The sequence below is a fragment of the Channa argus genome, chromosome 12 (assembly GCF_033026475.1).
Source record: "Channa argus isolate prfri chromosome 12, Channa argus male v1.0, whole genome shotgun sequence".
Lineage (NCBI taxonomy): Eukaryota > Metazoa > Chordata > Actinopteri > Anabantiformes > Channidae > Channa > Channa argus.
In genome coordinates, this window is record NC_090208.1 from 5999520 (window position 1) to 6018078 (window position 18559).

The following is an 18559-nucleotide window of genomic DNA, read 5'->3' on the forward strand; positions in this document are numbered from 1 at the left end:
GAGTTCAGCATCTCGGCAGCAGAGCTGAAGCTGCTTCCTAGTTGTTGATGAGACTTTGTAGAAAAGAGCTGTTATAAGACAGACGTGATATTTTTATTATTTTTTTATTTTTAATACATTCACTGTGTCACTGTGTAAAGTGCCTTGAGGTGACTCTGTTGTGAATTAGTGTTGGAAGTTGAATGGAATTCAATTTCTTTACAGTAAATTCTAAATAAATAAAAAATGCAATTCTTTGCAATATGAAAGTCATAAGAGCATTGACAGCCCGTTGCTCCCTGTGATCATGAGGACTGCATTCTCACTACAGGTTATGCTGAAGCAGGTTCCTGGAGATTTCACCGCTGTGCCTGGTTTATACAGAACACCTGAAAAGTGAAGAGTGGCTTCAGTTGGAGATTGTACAGTGATCAAATCAAAATAGCACCAATATTACTATGTTGCTTTCAGGAACTGTGGGCTGATTTTTGGAGGCAGGGATTTTCCAACCTGAGTATCTGCATCCGCTGATATCTATGAATATGTAGCCTCTGAAACTCCATCTATCGACCGCGTTACCATCGACAAAAGCATCAATCACCTAGACAGCAACAAACACAAGGATTGAATGATTGTAGTATCTTAATAATAATTCTTGTTGGTGGGTCGGAGGCATAGCCGTGTTTATAACTGTAAAAAACTAAACATTCAAATCACCTATTCTTCTACATTCTCACACTTTACATATACATCCACTATATGTACCACACGTACCACTGAGTCTGGGATGAATGTTGACAGGTACAAAGCTGTTTGTGTCCCGAAGTTGCCCAGAAAAAAATCAGTCTATTAAGAGTCAGCAGAGGAGAACAGGCGTTAGGAAGTTTCATCCCAAAGATTGGACAATAACACCATTCAGATTGATTTGGTTAAAATACTGGTCAGTACTTACAAAGGTCCCATTATGGTCCACATTCAAAACCACCATGCATTGTAGATGATTCTTAATGGTTGGCAAAAACTGAAGGAAATATCTTTCAAAAAATGGGTCTGGTGGCTTTATGTCCAATAGAGTATAGTGTGCCAAGCCCTTGGGTCCCACAATACAGTCTCCTCTTGTTTCAGGATTGTAAAAGCCACTGAAGCAGATGATAAAGTTGTCGCTGGTGAAGTTCACCTGGTAAAGCCAGAGACAAACAAGTTTCTACAAAAGCTCCAGAGCCGTTTAAATACAAAGGGTTTCACGAGTTTAAGTCAGAGCTCTCACTCTGCTTCAGGATGCTTCATTTGCCCTCTTCCCACCAAGACAGTTATAGTGCTGTTTGGGAGCCACAGGCTAATTTCTAACCAGCTGCAGTTCCACAACCTAAGAACGAGCTCTCGATTAGGTAAACGGGTTCCTGAATGACACAGTCTCTTTGCTGCTCTAGAATTAAGAATCACTTGCATCCGGCGCTGACAAGACCAATTTCACTGTAAAGATAAAAACCAGTGTATCATTTATTAAATTAGTTATGATGCAGCGTGATGGATACCAGCATGGTTGCTGCTAGTTAGCTTTAAAGGCTGAGACTGATGATTTACATTATTTGTTAACACTCTAAACATGTTCTTCCTCTTTGGGCTTCCTCCGAGGTCTATTCCAGCCACACACAGAGGGATATTCAGCTCAGCTTCCATGCTGATGGGTGAACATCAGCTGTTTAACATTTTTCTTTTTACATTTTTTATCAAAAGTAATCGCCGTACATGTCAACCAGCACAAATACACAGGACTTTTTGTGTTTAAATGCCAATAAACACTTGAACTGAACGTCGTAGGCTGCCATTGTGGTTGTGCGTTGCCCAGACAAAGCTGATGTGAGCAGATTTGTTTGACATTAGGTCAGTTTGGTTACATCAAAAAGAATAAATGTTAGAAATGAGAGGAGAAAGTTTGGGGCCTCAAATTACTCACATAGAATTGTTCGTACTTGTGTCCATAAAATGTGATGGGACACGAGCTGATGTCCACCTCTGAAGAAACAGTAATCATCTGATCTGCAGCAGCACCTGAAGACATGGAGACATATGTGTCGATGTGAAATCTAGTCTGTTAGCTGGTTGGGGGAGAGGGAAGGTTCAAAGGTGACTTCATGAAGGAGTAAAACCCCGTTTTTACATCAAGTCATGAGTCGGCAAGTAACAAAGAAATCTGATGTCTTACTGTGGGTAGAGGTTTTAAAATGGCCGCTGTGTGTGAGCTTACCTGCCAGCAGGGTGAGAGCAGCCAGGTAGATCAGGGGGTGGAGCATGTTTGAGGAGGACAGTCAGCTGATGAAGAGCTGGAAGACATGTAATTATCTTCACTTATTAACTGACAATGTTTTTCATATCACACCTCACAGAAAATGGAAGTACTACTATAGATACTACTACTATAGAGTTTACAGTCAAGTTGTAAAATCAATCATCCAGTAAAAGTGGATCATCATGCACACAACACTTCTAGTTGCTTGTAGACACTTTTAGGTACTTGTGACTTTGGTTAACATCAGAATACATTTGGATTAATGATCAAACAAACAGCTTCCTCACACTCACACTTTCCTGTTCCTTTATTTATTTCTTTAGACATTGATTGTTAAAAACATGTTGTGAGAAACTGTTGTCTGTGTTAGAAAGAGTTAGATTTTTAAAGATTGCATCTGTAAGTTAGAGAAAGAGACGTATTCATGCACTTATTCATTCTTAACAAATGTTATCAACAGTCTGCTGCATTTTTACAGCACACCAGTTGGAAGCTACAGAAGGTGACAATGGCCATGGATGCAATTCTCTAATTGGTGCCATTATCTCATGTTAACATGATAATTATCTCCTTGTGTAGAGAAAAAAAAAGTTTGATAATTTAGCAAAATCCCAAATAATATCTTGGCTGCCATAGTTTTTGGGATGAAATGACAGAAATTAATCAGAACAAGATAAATGGCTTCAGAATTCTGTACGAAAATGCAACTCAATAAATAGCAAACTGAACCTTAGTTGGAAAATGTATTAAAGATATCAGTGAGCTGCAAGGGGACAGAGGGTGACTTTACTATGAGCAGGACAGTAAAAAAACAAACAAGACGAAAACTGGTCCAGGGGGTTGCCGTGAGCAAGAGCTGCCGGAATGTCTGCCAAATACCGTTTGTGTTACATGTGATAGCAATCTCCTCTATTCTTTACTGGTCTGACCTATAGAGTAGGGCGGCAAGAGGGAAGATTTTTCCAACAAAGAAAAACATCCAAGCGCTGCTACAATTTGCAAAAACCTATAACAAGTCTGACAAGTGCATGTCGGAAAATGTCTTATGGGCTGATGAGACCAAAAAATGCCCACAGTGGAGCATGGTGGTGGCAGAAATCTGCTTTGGGGCTGTTTTTCTTCAGGTAGAACTAGGGCTTTAGTCAAAGGGGATTGAATTATGAACCGTACCCAAAGTCTAAAGATGAAAAGATATTACACCTTTTAGCATGACAACATCCCATAATAACTCCAAATCAGCAAAAGTACGAATTCACCAGAAGAGGATGGAGGTTGGACAGACTCATTGTTAAAAGTCACTGGCAGCAGCGCAAATATATTTGATTCTAATCTGTATCTGTAGAAGCTTCTCACAGACAGAGAACTGGGGAAAACCCAGTGTGTAGCACCACTATTTGTTTGACTGAGTCAATTGATTTCAAGTCTCATGTTCCAGCAGCTTGACTCCCAGAGGCTGCGTGGCTTTAATATCTATCAGTACATAGCTGCTGGTTCTCAGATTGGATTTCATGATCTGACCCCTAAGTTCCATTTCCTGGCTTTTATGTTTGCAGCCCTTTTTGCCATGTCCTGTTCCCGGTTCCCGCTTCCAGCTTCACGTTCGTCATCACTCGTTCTTTACACCTGTTCCCTTCCTGCGCATGTGTGGTGTCTTTGTTTGTTGTCTAGGTTTGGTGGGTTTGCATTTTGGTTTCCTTGTCATGTTTCCAGTATTTATTTGGATTCAAGTTTAAGGCCCTTGATTCCGTGAAGCTCTGCGTGTTCCTCTACCTCACGTGGTGTTTTTTTTTTTTTTTAACAATAAACGTGTTCTATTACTTCACTTCCTCTCACCGTCTCTTCACTTGCTCCGGCTGAATACAAAACGTGACACTGGATAAGCCTCCGCAAGCATCTTTAAGTTTAACTGAAACTTTTAACATTACATTTTAGATTTTAAAGAAGGAGTTGCGTATTAGAAGAACTAAAAAGTCTCTTCCTGTTCCCCCCCCCCCCCCCCCCCCCCCCCCCCAAAAAAAAAAACCCCACTTAGTTTACAGCCTGTTCAACTTCTTATTACATTATGTCAGAAAAATACTGACTATGACTATGGTTAAAGTCAAATCAACATATTTCCAAATACACAGAATCATTTTCCTACCTCAGACACGTTGGAACAGTCCTTCACCAGATGTGTTGTTTACAGAGCCAAAAAAACCAGCGGCTGTGCAGGTTGTCACACCCTCTGGAGCTTTGACGGAGGATGAAGAAAATGAAAGTTGCTGTTGAAAACACTCAGACTCTGTACCTATTGGATGGGTATATCATTTGCTGTTGACACCCAGGTGGAACGAAGTGGGTGGAGTGTGTGTGTTCTGTTCTGCAACATGTGTTATCTGGGAAAGAGCTGCGCTGCCTAGTCACATCCACATCCTGTTGGACCGGCTGCTGTGGTTCTGCTGTTCAGCCCAGTATCATCAGCGATGTAGCAGTTGTGACAACTTTACAAAGCTGTACAGTTCTGTCTTTGAGTTGACACCGTGTCCAGCAAGATTTAACCACAGAAAACTGCTCCTGGAACTGTCTCACAACACAGCCCCTGGTGTTGAGTGAATGTGTGTGTGTCTAGTTTTACTTTGTTAAAGTGTCACTATGCTTGATCCTTAACGCTATGGTCTGAGTGTGATACATATTCTATCACCAACAGACAAAATGTTCCTGGATGAGCCTGTTGGTCTATGGGTATAACTGCAGGTATGTTGTTCGATTATGAAAGGTATGTCCCAACAGAGCATTCTTGTGGCTCAAGCATTTATACCTCAGCTGAACAATCTGTCAACCTGCTAAACCAGTGTCGGTTCCTCAGTGAATAAATACCAACTGTTTGTTTACCAGCTACAGTTCTTTTCCATCCAGTCTGATGTGATAAATGTTTGTCGTACGTGAGGTGTTGTATGGCCACATGTTTCGTGTTTTTGCTGTTATTGTCTTTTATTAGAAGAATCATGCATATGTGCAGGAGGCTTAATATGTTTGAATTAATTTTAAGAAGTGATAAATAAAACCAATGCAAACAGTTGCCTCACAGTAAAAAAGACTTAATCAAACACAAAGAACATTTGTTTGTTCTGTTCAAAGTTTTGAAAACTGCTCCAGTATATAAAACAGGTGACAGACATGAATTAAGCAAGTACAGCCCAGTAAAATGCCCCTTGTATCAAAGGTTTATTGAAAAAGTTGAAGGTTTGGTAGATTAGCTAAAAAAAAAAAGAGGATTATGCAATTTGACTTCATAAAAAATCACGGGAATCATTAGAAATTCACTTACAGTTGACGCATCAATGCAATGACATTCTGTCAATTCAACTTTTGTATTTCTTGTTGGTCCCAGGCAAGTAGGTGCCTTGAACCCCTTAGATCCCTTCATAATCCAGCTGTAAAAGTCCTGATAGAGAACCACAACAGTTGTGATGGAAAATCAAGTCTGATTAAATGATGGAATTTTACTCCTGGTTATAATGGCAACTTGTACTTAGTGTACTTTTGAAGGATGTTTAAAATGTTGCTCAAACTTTTATCAGCAGACTTTCCCACACTGTAGTGACCCAGAGTCACTCCATGCGCACGGGTGCTTATCAGTGATTTCCATAAAAGGAGAAGAGGGCTGGGGGCAGTAGCCTGAGGGTGGAGAATGTTCTGCCCAGCAACAGAGACCTATAAAACTAACGTGTGATGTATTAAGTTTAGAACTTCATAGGATGGAGAACTGAAACTGGTCGATGTTTTTCTCTCTTGCAAGATAATCAAACCCTAAAAGAACTGACAAACACACCATGATGGATTAAAATCATGGTGTCATGATGATTATATCATGATCATGAATCATGCTTCTCTGTTATATGAGTTTGAATGAGTCTGTCTAGTAGAGTTCATGTCAGGGAGTGATTTACATTGCAAATGTAACTCATGATATGATTGAAAATGTAAATCACTTACATTTACATTGTCCATGTTTCACATGACCCTGATGTTCCTTATGAAAAAAGAGGGGATTCAGTGAAGTTTGAGAAATTCACTGCAGTGTTTTATTGGCCAATTAACAATTATGTGGTGTCTCTCTGAATGAGAGCATTTGCATGATTGTGCCTGAGTAGAAAACACACCTTTTTTCCTTATCAGGTATCAGAAATACTGGCAACAACACATGGTGAAAGAGGTGAAAGAGAAGAGAGTTGGGATCAGATGAGCTAGTGATTCTTTCCTGTGTGAATCAACTACGATTTTAATATTTTCCAGTAAGAGGGCATGAAGCTGTCCTTGTTATAGAGTAGGTCAGATAATAAAACACCCTGACGTCACAGTGAGCCTAAATGTAACCTGTGAGACAGTGGAAAGAGAGATTTGTTCAGGATTTTCAGGAGTAGTAAAGACGCCAATGCATCCGAGAGCTCTGGAAGTGTTAAACCCACAACCAAATCGGTTGCTGAATTGGATAATGTATTTTTTTTCTCATTCCTTATGTATGCGAACTTGTTTGTTTTGTCCTTTAAAATAATAAAAAAAATAAAATAAATATGAATGAAAATTAACTGGATGAGATTTGTTTCAGTTTTTAGGAAGTCCAGGTGTTTTTCATCACTGAAATCGGAGACATTGTATTTACCAACAGGATCAGCTCTGCTGTAGTACACTGATGATTGTCTGAGCATGTTAAAGAAGGTGTAACCTACTCAACCATTTAGCAGAAAACAAACATATAATCAGTCTGTTTACGTTACAATTTTTCCTTCCTGAAGTAACTTATTGAGGTCACGTGATCACAGCTGGTAACCAAACAATCCATTCTCATCTCTTTAACCAAGAAACAAAGGGTGAGTTTCTTGGGTCTGACATCATACTGAAAACAATGGATTCAATATTATCAAGACAGAAAGGCTCCAAATGTATTGTTCCATGGAAAATAACTCTCAGCTCATGATGAAATGAGTTGAGCACCATGAGCAGACTCCACATTAGTGTTACCCAGTCACTATGTTCGGTTTGTTAACCAGGGAAACAGCTGTATGACTTGTGTTTTGTTACAGAACCATGATGGCAGATGACAACATTAGCTAAGATGGATCCTGCAGATGATGGATTATGATGCCTGCAAGCTGTGACAGTTGCAGACAAAGTGTTGGTTGTGCTGATCTAACTCTTCCTTATGCAGCTTCTCTCTCTTATTCCAGGAGCAGAAACTCATCACCTTTCTACAGTGAGATGTCTGAGATACGATCAGTGTTACTTCACATGTCTAATGTAACTGTTAATGGTTGTAATGTTCTTAACTCAGTTACAATGTTACTTTTTCCAGATGGTTCTGCATTTCACAATCCCACCACTGGAGAAAAGCAAGAAGATTTTGCTGTTGTTACATAATGTGATGTTTATCATATTATTTAGTTTAAGATGCTGAATTTGTGGCTCATAAGAAGATGTTGGATTTTAGACTTGATTTTTTAATTGTTCACAAATCTGGAACAATCTGGACAAACAGAGAGTTCCAGAAATCCTATAACAATAATATTTTTTGTTTAACATAATAATGCTGAATCACTAAAGAAGCTGCCCAACAGGAAGTATTTCAAGCACACACACACACACAAACACATACATGTTGAACATGACTCAGACATTTTATCATCACTCACTGCTGTGCAACAATTTTCTATCTCTGAGGGCAGGAGCCTCGAGGGAGTCAGGGAGCCAGTCGGAGGAGGACACTCACTAAGTCGCTCACACCTAAGGTTCTCCTGGTGATAAGGAGGACGAGTGCCTGCAATCTGAGTCCCCAAGCCGTGATGAAGGAGACAAAGTAGTGGGAGTGAAGCAAAAGTGGGAACAACAACATGGAGGACAGATTGTGACTCCTTGTTCCACGGACACTGCTGATTCAATCCTGTGGACAGTCCTGCAGTTAAGTGTGCCACAGTACACCGGTCGAGTAAAACACATGCTGTGAAAGACATATGTTGGATCTGTGGAGGAAAACCACAAAGACTCTGTCCCAGAACTGGACAGGAACGTGTACACAGGTGATGTTTGTGTCACCTGTGAAGGTAGAAATCGAACATGACATCTTCCCATATGCCAGGGGGGACGTTCGGTGCCCCTAAAGGATCATTTCATTGAAAATTAGAAACTAAATACAGTAGCTGCAGGATTTGAGTCTTCTTTGTGCCATTACATTACATTACACCTCTGATGCTGTAGAAAACCTGGTGGAGCAGCTGGCAGAACAGGATGGACCTAGACCTGCTCCTTGCTGAGAAAGAAGGTGTTTGTGTGGTGTTTGCAGACTCATGTTGAACTTTCATTCCTAATAATACTGCACCTGATGGAAGTGTCACCAGAACCCTAGAGGGTCTCTCAGGGAGGAATTTGCATAAAACTCTGGTGTAAAAATGGGTTGGGTTGACTGGATTGACCAAATATTTGGTAAATGGAAACCTGTTATATTGACTTTGCCTATTTTTACACAAACAATGCGAGTCACAGAGTCCTATGACTTATAAGATTGATCTCAGTGATAAATCATCTGTGGGGGATTTAGTTCCTCTTTTACGACCTGATGTTGACCTGTGCACAGATTCTAGTGATTAAGATCACTATGTGCAAATATGTTATATGATACTTTCTAATTTCTGCTTAGCTCCACAGTGATGTCTGTCACACATAAACAGTGCCTGAGTTTCCAATACAACATTAAGAGGATGTATATTGAATCTGTATGAATTTGTACATCTGATGACTTCTGTTGTGTGTCTTGTGATTACAATGGAATCAACAGGAGGGAATTGTGATGGAAAAGTCTGATTAAATTATTACATTTTACTCTTAGCATTTGACCTAGTTATGGCAACTTGTACTTGCAGAACTGCTCCAAGGTCAGTTATTGTTTAACAGCAGACCATCCCACACTGTAGTGACCCAGAGTCACTTCATGATCACAGCTGCTTATCAAAGTGCTGAAAAGGGAAAAGGTTTCCAGAAAAGGAGAAAGGGGCTGGGGGCAGTAGCCTGAGGGTGGAGAATGTTCTGCCCAGCAACAGAAGGTTCTAAAGCTAATGTGTGATGTATGAAGTTTAGAACTGCATTGGATGGAGAATTGAAACTCTGTCAATGTTCTTCTCTCTTGCAAGATACTAAAACCCCAAAAGACGTTGTGGATGTTGAAGCTTCTTTACTGATTACACTTGAGGTGTAATCAGATATTGTCACTTTGCCATGACACAGCATCATGCACATGATTTTTTAATATTCTACTCTAATGCTCTGTGCTTCTTGTTACTTTGAATGCATGTGTCGATTGTAATGTTTTTTTTTTTCTTCATAAACCAGCTCTGCAAGCACTAGTTGAGCTCTTTAGGGAAAAAGTGAGGTTGTGTGTTGTGGTGCGTGTAGAGGTAGGCCACAATATTTGAGATGTGGATTTTATTGTAGATCATTTTAAGACGTTTCTGCAGACTTCTGAAGCCTTATGTACAGAGCAGAGAACCTTTGGAATCCTTCCACAAACCTAATCAATCACTTACATTTGGAGCATGTTAGGAAGTGATCTGAATAAAAATAATAAAAAACTATATTGAGGAAAATATTTTTACCTATTGTTGTAGTATCACCTCCTTACACAGGTGTGTTTCTGAGCTCTAAGTGTTAAACTGATAAAATAATTTACCTAAAGTGTGACATGTCACAATCCAACAAAGAAGTAAGGGCAACAATTCACTGATTAAAACATCAAAACTCATCAAACACACACTGACACACTGAGCTGCAGAGTTATGCAACTTTCCAGCCACCTGATGAAGTTCTGGTCCTTCAGCCTGCGGTTGAAGTTTCGTTACGCTTTTGTGTAATGATCTCTGAGGAGCGGAGTGGATCGGTTAGCCACAACCAAAACAGAACACGTCAACTTTTCCATCTGACGGCTTTGTGAAACCCACAGAACCACATGAGAAAAGAAGTAAGAAGAGATTAAAGTTTAATGCTGAAAACACAAACACTAGTCTTTTGGGGTCTTTTATTCTGAAAAATTAAATTCTGACAAGAAATAAAAGAATAAAAAAAAAAATGCCTTGCTGCTTTGTAGCAGAAAAAAAAAAAGAACCAACACCTCTTCAATTACAAACTTTTTGTTTACAGGCTTTATATACAAATAGTACAGTGAACGAAGTACTTTTACACAGACTGGCTGGCAGGACACTATACACATTATGCTACACAGTCCTCTTCATGAATGTCCCTCCAGGAATCAAACTTTTTATGCTTTTTTTTTTTTTTAATAGAAAAAGCAGTTATGAAATCCTGGGAGGAGGGACACACTTAGGGGGACCCTACAGGGACAGCGCCATCTGTTGATGTACGGCAGTATGGCAGTACTATTCCCACCTGACCACATTACTCGACCCGTTCTCATTCCCGAGGCGTCAAAAAGCGTCACCTGGCCCAGTGCCTTAGCGTTACATGCTGATGCCTACATCACCCGTTTGTGTGGCTGATTGGCGCTCGGTGCTTTCAGCTAATGCAGTTGTTGTGCGTATATGAAGTCGTTCCTGTGGTGTCAGATAGTTGCACCAAAGAGTAACTGTGGAATCAATGTGACCCACCAAAGGTTGTACAAACATGACGCATTTTAATGCCTCAGGAAGCGTCATTATCTGACGCTGTGGAATGAGAAAGTCTTGCCCTCAGTTTCACTTGTTTCTGCAGGCAGTAAGTTTACTTTAATGTGAAAAAAAAAAAAAAAACCTAAAGCATGATCCGCTCTGTCAGGAGGTGTGAGAACCACCTACAGTCAGCACGTTGTCGTCAGTGGCTGGACTGGGGTGAAGGTGTGAAGCTCGACCTCAGTGAAGAGTAGACCACCTCTGGTTCTGATGGAAACTCTGAACACAAACACACACACACAGTTCAAAGAAAATGAGAAAACAGCTTAGACTGAAGTTTTGTCACATCCTCTGTCTTTGTCTCCATGCAGCAACGGTACAGTGTGTGACAACAACATCTGACTTCTGGCCCTGATAAAATCATCTGTAATTCAAAATGTATCAGGGCTTATTAGCTTCTCTTAGGTGTTGTTTTGAACATCTGTGTGTATTTATTGGTGTTAATGAAGCCATGCACACACGCACACGCAAACACACACACACGCACACTGCTTTTTCCACAAAGCAACACATGAATCACAAAGCAATTGTATGATGAAACGAAACAAATAACCTTTAAGGACATTTGTATAAAACAGGAAACTGGACGACCACGAAGCCTCTCGCTTCTGTTCAACCAAGGCGACATTGTCTTAACCACAAGATGCAAAACAGACTCATTTACAGAGCAAAGCTCATAATAATCGGAAATCTTGCCAGTTACACTTCACTGAAATCCACAGAAGTTGTTACTGGGGTTTGATCTGCAGAAGACGGACTATAATATACAGCATAGACTTTATAGTGTTTGTTCAGTCCATTTGCACTTAGATCTTCCTTCTAACCTTATATATATGCAAACACTAGAATATATTTATTAATTGTATGCAGAGATTTGATTGGGGTTAAACGGGTTAACGTGGAACTAGCTATCACCATAAAACACTACAGAGAACTAAACTGTGCCGTTTTATGTGTGTCACTGTACAATGCTGTATTTTTCCGACTGTAACAACCAGAATAACCCGGAAGCGTTTCAGCCTCATTGGCCCAACACTTTGTCACCAAGGACGACTAAAGTTCACACAGGGTGAATGGTCATGATTTTCATGATGATGATGAAAAATCAGTTTCATCAAATGGCACCGTGGGTGGGTTGTTGGGAAATTACTCAAGCACTGAACTAACTGTAAAGACAAGTTTGACACAGTTTAGTATTTCTGTACAGTCGCTACACTCAAAAAGGGCCATTTTACTGCACTTATTATATTATATCATATATTATATTAGACGCAAAACAGGTTATGTACATGTTACTCACAGCACATTTAAAAGTGTTTAGCTTCTAAATTTAAAAACTCATTTTAAACTCTCAGAGCCTTGAATAGATACAATTCTATAAACCTTTACTTTTTACTATCTCCCCCCTCCTCAAATGTATTCGCGGAAACTTCACACGCACCTACAGAGGGTTGGAAGCCGCTGCACTGAAGTCGTCTAAACTGGCTTCAAACAGCTACAGTAAAATGCAGCTGAAGCACCGGAGAACACTGCATCTGCATCAACGAGTACTGAACATTTTACCACTACTGTTTACTGCTTTAGTGGGGTTTGAATGCCGGAATTATTTGTACCCGAAGCATAAATTTAAAATATTTTAATATAAATTATGAACGGCCTGAATAGTTGTCCACCAAAAGGCATGTTAATAAAATCAGTCTCTTTCTGCCATTTAGTCTTTTTTTAGCTATAGGGCCCTAAATTACGATGTAAATGTGATAAAAAGCTCAGACTTGCTGAACATCAGCGTGTTAGCACTGACAATGTGTTAGCATGTTAGCATGTGGCCGAGCAGCTGTACCTCTTGTCTTCGGTTTGGTGTGTTTGAAGACTACTTGTCCATAAATGGGGTCTTCTGTTCTCACTGCTGAGTAAACTGCAGCTGGATCATCCTCTGTAAAATAAAATACATGCAGATAATATGAAAATAATACATATACTAGACACAATAATAAGAGGAACTACAGCACGTGTAAAGTTCATTTTCGTTTCTTTTAAAGTGCTGAAGTGCCCTGAAGTGCAATGTCGGGGTTCCACATTCAGCCGAAGCGTTTTTATCACAAACAGGAAACTGGACGACCACAGCGCTGGTAGCTTCAGTCAACCTGACCACAGGGACCAAAACAGGCTGACATGCAAAACAAAAGACACGCTGTCTTCAGCCAGAACCCACTGTAAAGCCCAGTGTTATACATGATTAAAGTTAGAGGTGAAAGTCAAATTACATGTAAATGGAGTGTGTTTACTTAGATCATAACCCACGATATAAATAGTACTATGTGTACTTTTAATCCTGAGTAATCTTTCAGTGTGTACTGTCAAATATACTGTTGAACTAAATATCATCCTCTACTCATTGTGTAAAGTGTTCGTGTACATAAAATATTACACAAAATATCAGAACACAACACTGCGTTGTGGTATAAATACTACATGTATGAAAATGAGACATGTGAGACATGCAGCAGAGCTGTGTACTGTAAACCCCACATGGGTTTTACCATCAGCCATGGAGACATGTTTATATCTACACTTCAGTTTCTGTTTTCAAAATGATAAAAACCTTCCCTTGCATTTCTTTAATTTCCAAAAGTTTTCCTCATTTTAGCATTTTTCAAAAATGTCCTTCCTACAGAATGACAACACTCTAATAAAGGTGTCTAAAAACCATGTTCATACTTTATAAAAAAATGAAACAAATCCCCCCACGTTCCTACAAATATACTGCATGTGTATTTATTGTTTTTTCCATCGTTGCTATAAAGAAAAGCTTTACTCTCTGTAGATTCTAATTTTTAGGAAAATGGACCACAGCATAATTAACACTACCTCTGCTCCGTCTGATTGGCTGTTGTGGACGACGTATTATTTTGATGTCACTGTATGTGATGTCACATTCTCCGTTTTCGTCTTCTTTTGCTGTAACTAAAACAACACAATTTATAATATCTGTATTTTAATGGATGTGACAATGAAACATTAATTAAAAATACAAACGTAATGAAGTGTTGGACAGAAATTGTCGTGTGTTTCACCTTTAGGTTTTCTCTGAGTGCATCGTCTCACCAGTAAAACCAGTAACACCAGCAGAAGCAGCAAGCAGACTGATGTAACAGGTAATAACACAAAGAGAGCAGGAGAGACGGGAGAACCAGAGGGGGGAGAATGTGACGCAGCAAACGAGGGAGCAGAAGTAAAGGTGTGTGGTGTAGGTTTTTCTATAATGAACACAAAACAACTGTTTAAAGCACTGAATTCATCAAAACTAATAATGCAGAAAACTCAGCAAGCACTGACCTGTGACGTAGATCCAGCTGGGTGGAGACTCTCCATGACTGCTGATGTGACACTTGTAGAGGCCTTCATCAGACTTGGTAACATGGTGGATGGTCATGTGACCTGTAGGCTCAGTCCTGATGAGGGAGCCATCTTTATAGAAATCAGCTGGGAGGTTGAAGGAGTTCTCTGTCTTACACTGAATACTGACATTATGTCCCTCCATCACAGGGAGGACAGGACTCTGCAGGATCACTGCTCCACCTCAACACAGAGACAAACTACAGCATTTCATCCATTTTGACACACTGTTATTTTTAGTGCACACAGCACTTTTCATTATTTTGAATATTATTAACGTTAACACTGATTCAGTGTCCACTGTACTGCATGTTTTTTTTCATGTACTGCTGCTTGTACAGCCAATGAGTGAGCAGCCAGAAAGAAGAACAAATGAGCGGACAATCTGCCCCGAATGACCACTTACTGATCCCTGCTGCTTTTTCTGTGTAAATTACTGCTTTTTTTCAATTTTATTTGTTTTTTTTTTTTACTTCTCAATTTAACGGGTGGAATTATCAACAATGTTATAATTACAAAACTAAACAAATACAGATAAAACAGATAAAATACAATTAATACAAAACCTTCATCATTTTTGTACAAACAGACAAATTGTGACACACACTGCCACACACACACACACGGAAATGCATTTTATATTCTACTCTCCACTGCTTGTTGCTCCACTCGTAAATACATCTTAGCCTGTTTTTCTACTTTGTTCAGCAACTACAGTACATATTGCAACACATAAAACTATACTTTATAAAATGCTGGACACACCCTATAAAACACTCATGAGCATAAACAAATATTCAAGCTTTAAAATCAAGCTTAATAATTTTGATTTTAGAGTTTTTAAAAACTAAACTACTGCATTAGCAGACATCTCAGCATGAATTGTTTGACTATTTTGTTTCTTTATAGTACATATGAAAGTGATTCTTTTCACAATATTATAATAATAATAACAACTGCAATAATTGATTGTAGCCTAACCTCTGACACTTTTAACTGGGTTTGTAGTAGCTAATCTTAGATTTCTTTATACTGATTTTGATACAAAGTGACAACAACAACCACAGATGTATGTTCTTCTTTTTGAATAAAAAAATGACTGTAAGACATTAAAGTATATAATATTCAATTAATTTCCCAACCACTTCCAAAACATGTTTTGTACTAATACAACATGTTTAGCATAAACATTTCATCCTAAATGGATGAAATGAAGTCAAAAGGACACGAGTGCAGACAGAACTGTGACAATCTGATTATAAACACAAAGCTTGAATCTGCTGTTCATTTACTGGGAAGTACCACAGTCTGATCTTACCAGCGACAGTGATGGTGATGCTGTTACTGGTTGATCCCTCTGTGGACTCACACCAGTAAACTCCACTGTCCATTGTGGCGATGTAACTAATGGTACAGGAAATATTAACTAGTGTTCCCCAGCCATCTCCACACTGAGACAATCTTTTGCTTGTGTTCCTCCTCAGTGTCCATCCAGCAGTGCCGTTGTCCCCCTCACAGCTCAGAGACAGAAACTCTCCTTTAAACAGCTGAGAGAAGCTGGGACTCACAGTCAGACGAGCTGTAGGAATTAAAATGAAATAATGCAAAATGTCTTTTGTGACTGTGTCAAACTGTAGATTCTCTGCGTCAATTCTTGAGGAACACTGAACCTTTTTCAAAATTAAAGGAACCTCTCAAAAAACTGTCGAAGTGCAAAGACTAAAACATTTAAAGGCACATTTCCCATGGTAGTAATTGTAAGAATGTAAACTGGTAGACATCCACTAACCTTGGTTTGCTGAGCAGCACAGCAGTGAAGTCACAACTAAGGAGAAATGACATTCATGTAAGTTTGAGCCTAAAGTACAAGAGTTTATCCTCAGTTAACAAGCTTGGGTTAGGTGGAGGCTCGATCAGGAAGACTGTTCCTGAGACAGAGCTGAAGTTACCCATTAAACCATTGGGTAGTACTGAAGTATTTCCATTTGATGTCACTTTTTTACTTTTAGAAATTTTGCACTTATAAAATGACTTTTTGCAGATTTAGACCCTTTTAGAAGTATTATCAGCTAATAAATGTTGATGTGAGATTGTGGATGAAGCAGCTGTCAGGGTCATCAGCTCCACCTTTACCTTTTATGTTCTTATTAATTACTGCACATTTTTGTACATTTATTTTATTAACAGCATTAAATCCCACACTGTTTAAAATACACTGTCCTTTCACACGGGTTCTTTAAGGAAAATTATTGTTTTGAGCGACTACTTGTGTGCTTCTACCACCTCTGATCAAACCTGAGGGAACTGGAGCCATTTGCCAAATAAGAGCTGAGCGGAGAACAGGTCTCATTGAAGAGCCACACAAAGTTGCAGAGATTTCTCAAATAGGAAACCAACAAAATGTTAAGGTTAACATTAAACTTTCATTCCTTAAACTGCCTTTAAGGAATTATTGTGCTACTTTTAGTTATCTCTAGAATCACTGTCACCTCTACTGCCGTCTACGCTCCTCACTGAAGAGGCCTGCAGCCTCAAGTCCTCATTGTGTCATTAACATTAACTGTCCTTCTCCAGCATCAGTCGTCCCCACACTTACACACACACACAGACTCTCTACTTACAGATGAAACGCTGCAGAGATGCTCCCTCCATTATCTTGTTCACTGATTTCTGATCAGCTTTTTGGATCAGTGACACCATTTCTGAGTGAAGAGACCGCCCTCTTCCTCTCTCTGTTACTTTGTGTCCCTCTGTGGTTTTCTCATTTATTGGTACAAAAACAGTGTTGTGTAACTATTTCGGGGGCATGTAAAGATACAACGGAAGTAATTTAACTATGTCAAAAACACAACAAACGCACACGACAGTCTATTTTATTCTTAAGTAAAGCTGCTGGAACTGGCTTGATGCTCTAATTGAAAGCAATGAAAGTGAAGCGGCCACTTCAATATCAGTACCAAACTAAATCGACAGAGCCAAACAAGCAGAGGAGGTTACTGCACATTTTTCTGTACATTCAACCTTCAATTAAACCTAAAAACCAGTCAATGACTAACAGGATGAATGTACAGTAGCAGTGAGACGTTTGCACTGTGACTCGTTGAACCATAATTTTCAGTTCACTCACTGACGCTTCGACCAAGACTGTTAATGTTTAAACTACATTTTCTAACCTGTAGCTGTTATTTAAAGATCCCTTTACTGCCCTCAGACATTTCTCAATCCATAAATTGATGAAAAGACGTCTGGAAGGTAAAAACCTTGAGTACAGAAGTTTCTCTTGCTTTTTTTTTCACAAATGGCTTCATAATTTAACTAAACCCTATTTACACTCTATAACATTTTGAGAATTAGCTGCATCATATTGCAACACAACTTTACTGTCACTGATCCTTTTGTGACCAGCAGAGGGCGACGTTTGCTTGGGAATAACACGTCACTGGTCAGGAGGTGCATTATTAGCTCCTCCATTAGGTTCATAACCTTGATGGATGATTATCACTGTGGTTTAAAGGTCCAGCGTTTTTCCTACTTGATCCTCATTTTCTGCACTAGCGCTGATGCATTTCTTTTACTACTATTCTAAAGCCCTTTTATGCCTCGCGTTACACAGTGGTAGTGACAAAATGACAGGAAATGAGGGAGAAAGATGCAACAAAGGTCTGAAGTCAGGGTGAAGTCATGGTCTCCAGTCAGACTCGGTTGAGGGAATTGATCTTTAAAGGTCAAAAGCAGACAGCTCTTGGGTTCCTGAGCAACCTGCTGTAAGATTGTTGTTTCTGTATGCGCAGCACATAATAATGTGGAACCAGGAGACAATTTCTTACACTTGAGGCTCATATTTCCCACAGACCTTCGTTTACTTTTGCTCCAAACAGAATGTCGGATGTTATTTCAGACTTATAGCCCTGACAGTTGGTAATAAATTGGTAAAGCAGTGTTTACAGACTCTGTGATATGCTGAGCATATAATACCTTAGTCAGTTGGAATTTTCTCCTCCCACAAGCCTCATTTGAAATTTCAAACAGGAACAAGATGGCGCCACAGTTTGGTTCAGTCCAGCTGCTTTGTGCTGTTGTTCTGTAACAAGGAAGTGATGAACAACAGACAGTCACTTACTGTAGCTGCATAAAAGCTGGAGCACACTGTAAATATTCTATTAAAATTCTGTTTTATATGTTTAGCATGAAGAAAAGGTGTCCAATA

General features: G+C 39.4%; 3 protein-coding genes across 8 annotated transcripts in view; 1 reads left to right on the forward strand and 2 right to left on the reverse strand.

The window, feature by feature from the left end:
• LOC137137902 (immunoglobulin superfamily member 3-like) overlaps positions 1-18559 on the forward strand; it is a 221794-nt gene that overhangs the window by 128802 nt on the left and 74433 nt on the right. The gene's annotated exons all lie outside the window — the stretch shown is intronic.
• On the reverse strand, positions 95-5595 carry LOC137137938 (uncharacterized). Of its 2 annotated transcripts, XM_067524782.1 has the most exons (8): positions 5577-5595; positions 4410-4499; positions 2228-2303; positions 1937-2031; positions 932-1156; positions 754-825; positions 490-580; positions 95-368 (listed from the first exon to the last, which is right to left on the reverse strand). In XM_067524782.1, exons 3-8 carry the CDS (start codon positions 2271-2273, stop codon positions 250-252), a joined length of 648 nt encoding a protein of 215 aa, XP_067380883.1. In that variant the 5' UTR covers positions 2274-2303; positions 4410-4499; positions 5577-5595; the 3' UTR covers positions 95-249. The 2 variants fall into 2 exon arrangements, with proteins under 2 accessions (XP_067380883.1, XP_067380882.1); XM_067524781.1 differs by lacking the exon at positions 5577-5595 and having other exon boundaries at positions 4410-4606.
• On the reverse strand, positions 10296-17071 carry LOC137137908 (Fc receptor-like protein 5). 5 transcript variants are annotated; one of them, XM_067524721.1, is made up of 8 exons: positions 16974-17071; positions 16142-16177; positions 15671-15931; positions 14293-14535; positions 14031-14213; positions 13825-13914; positions 12797-12889; positions 10296-11175 (listed from the first exon to the last, which is right to left on the reverse strand). In XM_067524721.1, the coding sequence occupies exons 1-8, from the start codon at positions 17050-17052 to the stop codon at positions 11099-11101; spliced, it is 1062 nt and encodes a 353-aa protein (XP_067380822.1). In that variant the 5' UTR covers positions 17053-17071; the 3' UTR covers positions 10296-11098. The 5 variants fall into 5 exon arrangements, with proteins under 5 accessions (XP_067380822.1, XP_067380821.1, XP_067380825.1 ...); XM_067524720.1 differs by having other exon boundaries at positions 13825-13920; positions 16974-17070; XM_067524723.1 differs by lacking the exons at positions 10296-11175; positions 12797-12889 and adding an exon at positions 12896-13123.

Coding starts and splice junctions, on each gene's coding strand:
- LOC137137908 (XM_067524720.1), bottom strand. CDS start 17,052: ATGGTGTCACTGATCCAAAAAGCTGATCAGAAATCAGTGAACAAGATA. Junction 15,932..16,141: donor GTGCTGCTCAGCAAACCAAG/GTTAGTGGATGT, acceptor TAATTCCTACAG/CTCGTCTGACTGTGAGTCCC. Junction 14,536..15,670: donor CATCACCATCACTGTCGCTG/GTAAGATCAGAC, acceptor CTCTGTGTTGAG/GTGGAGCAGTGATCCTGCAG.
- LOC137137938 (XM_067524782.1), bottom strand. CDS start 2,273: ATGCTCCACCCCCTGATCTACCTGGCTGCTCTCACCCTGCTGGCAG. Junction 826..931: donor TGGACCATAATGGGACCTTT/GTAAGTACTGAC, acceptor GACTCTTAATAG/ACTGATTTTTTTCTGGGCAA. Junction 369..489: donor CAGCGGATGCAGATACTCAG/GTTGGAAAATCC, acceptor TTCACTTTTCAG/GTGTTCTGTATAAACCAGGC.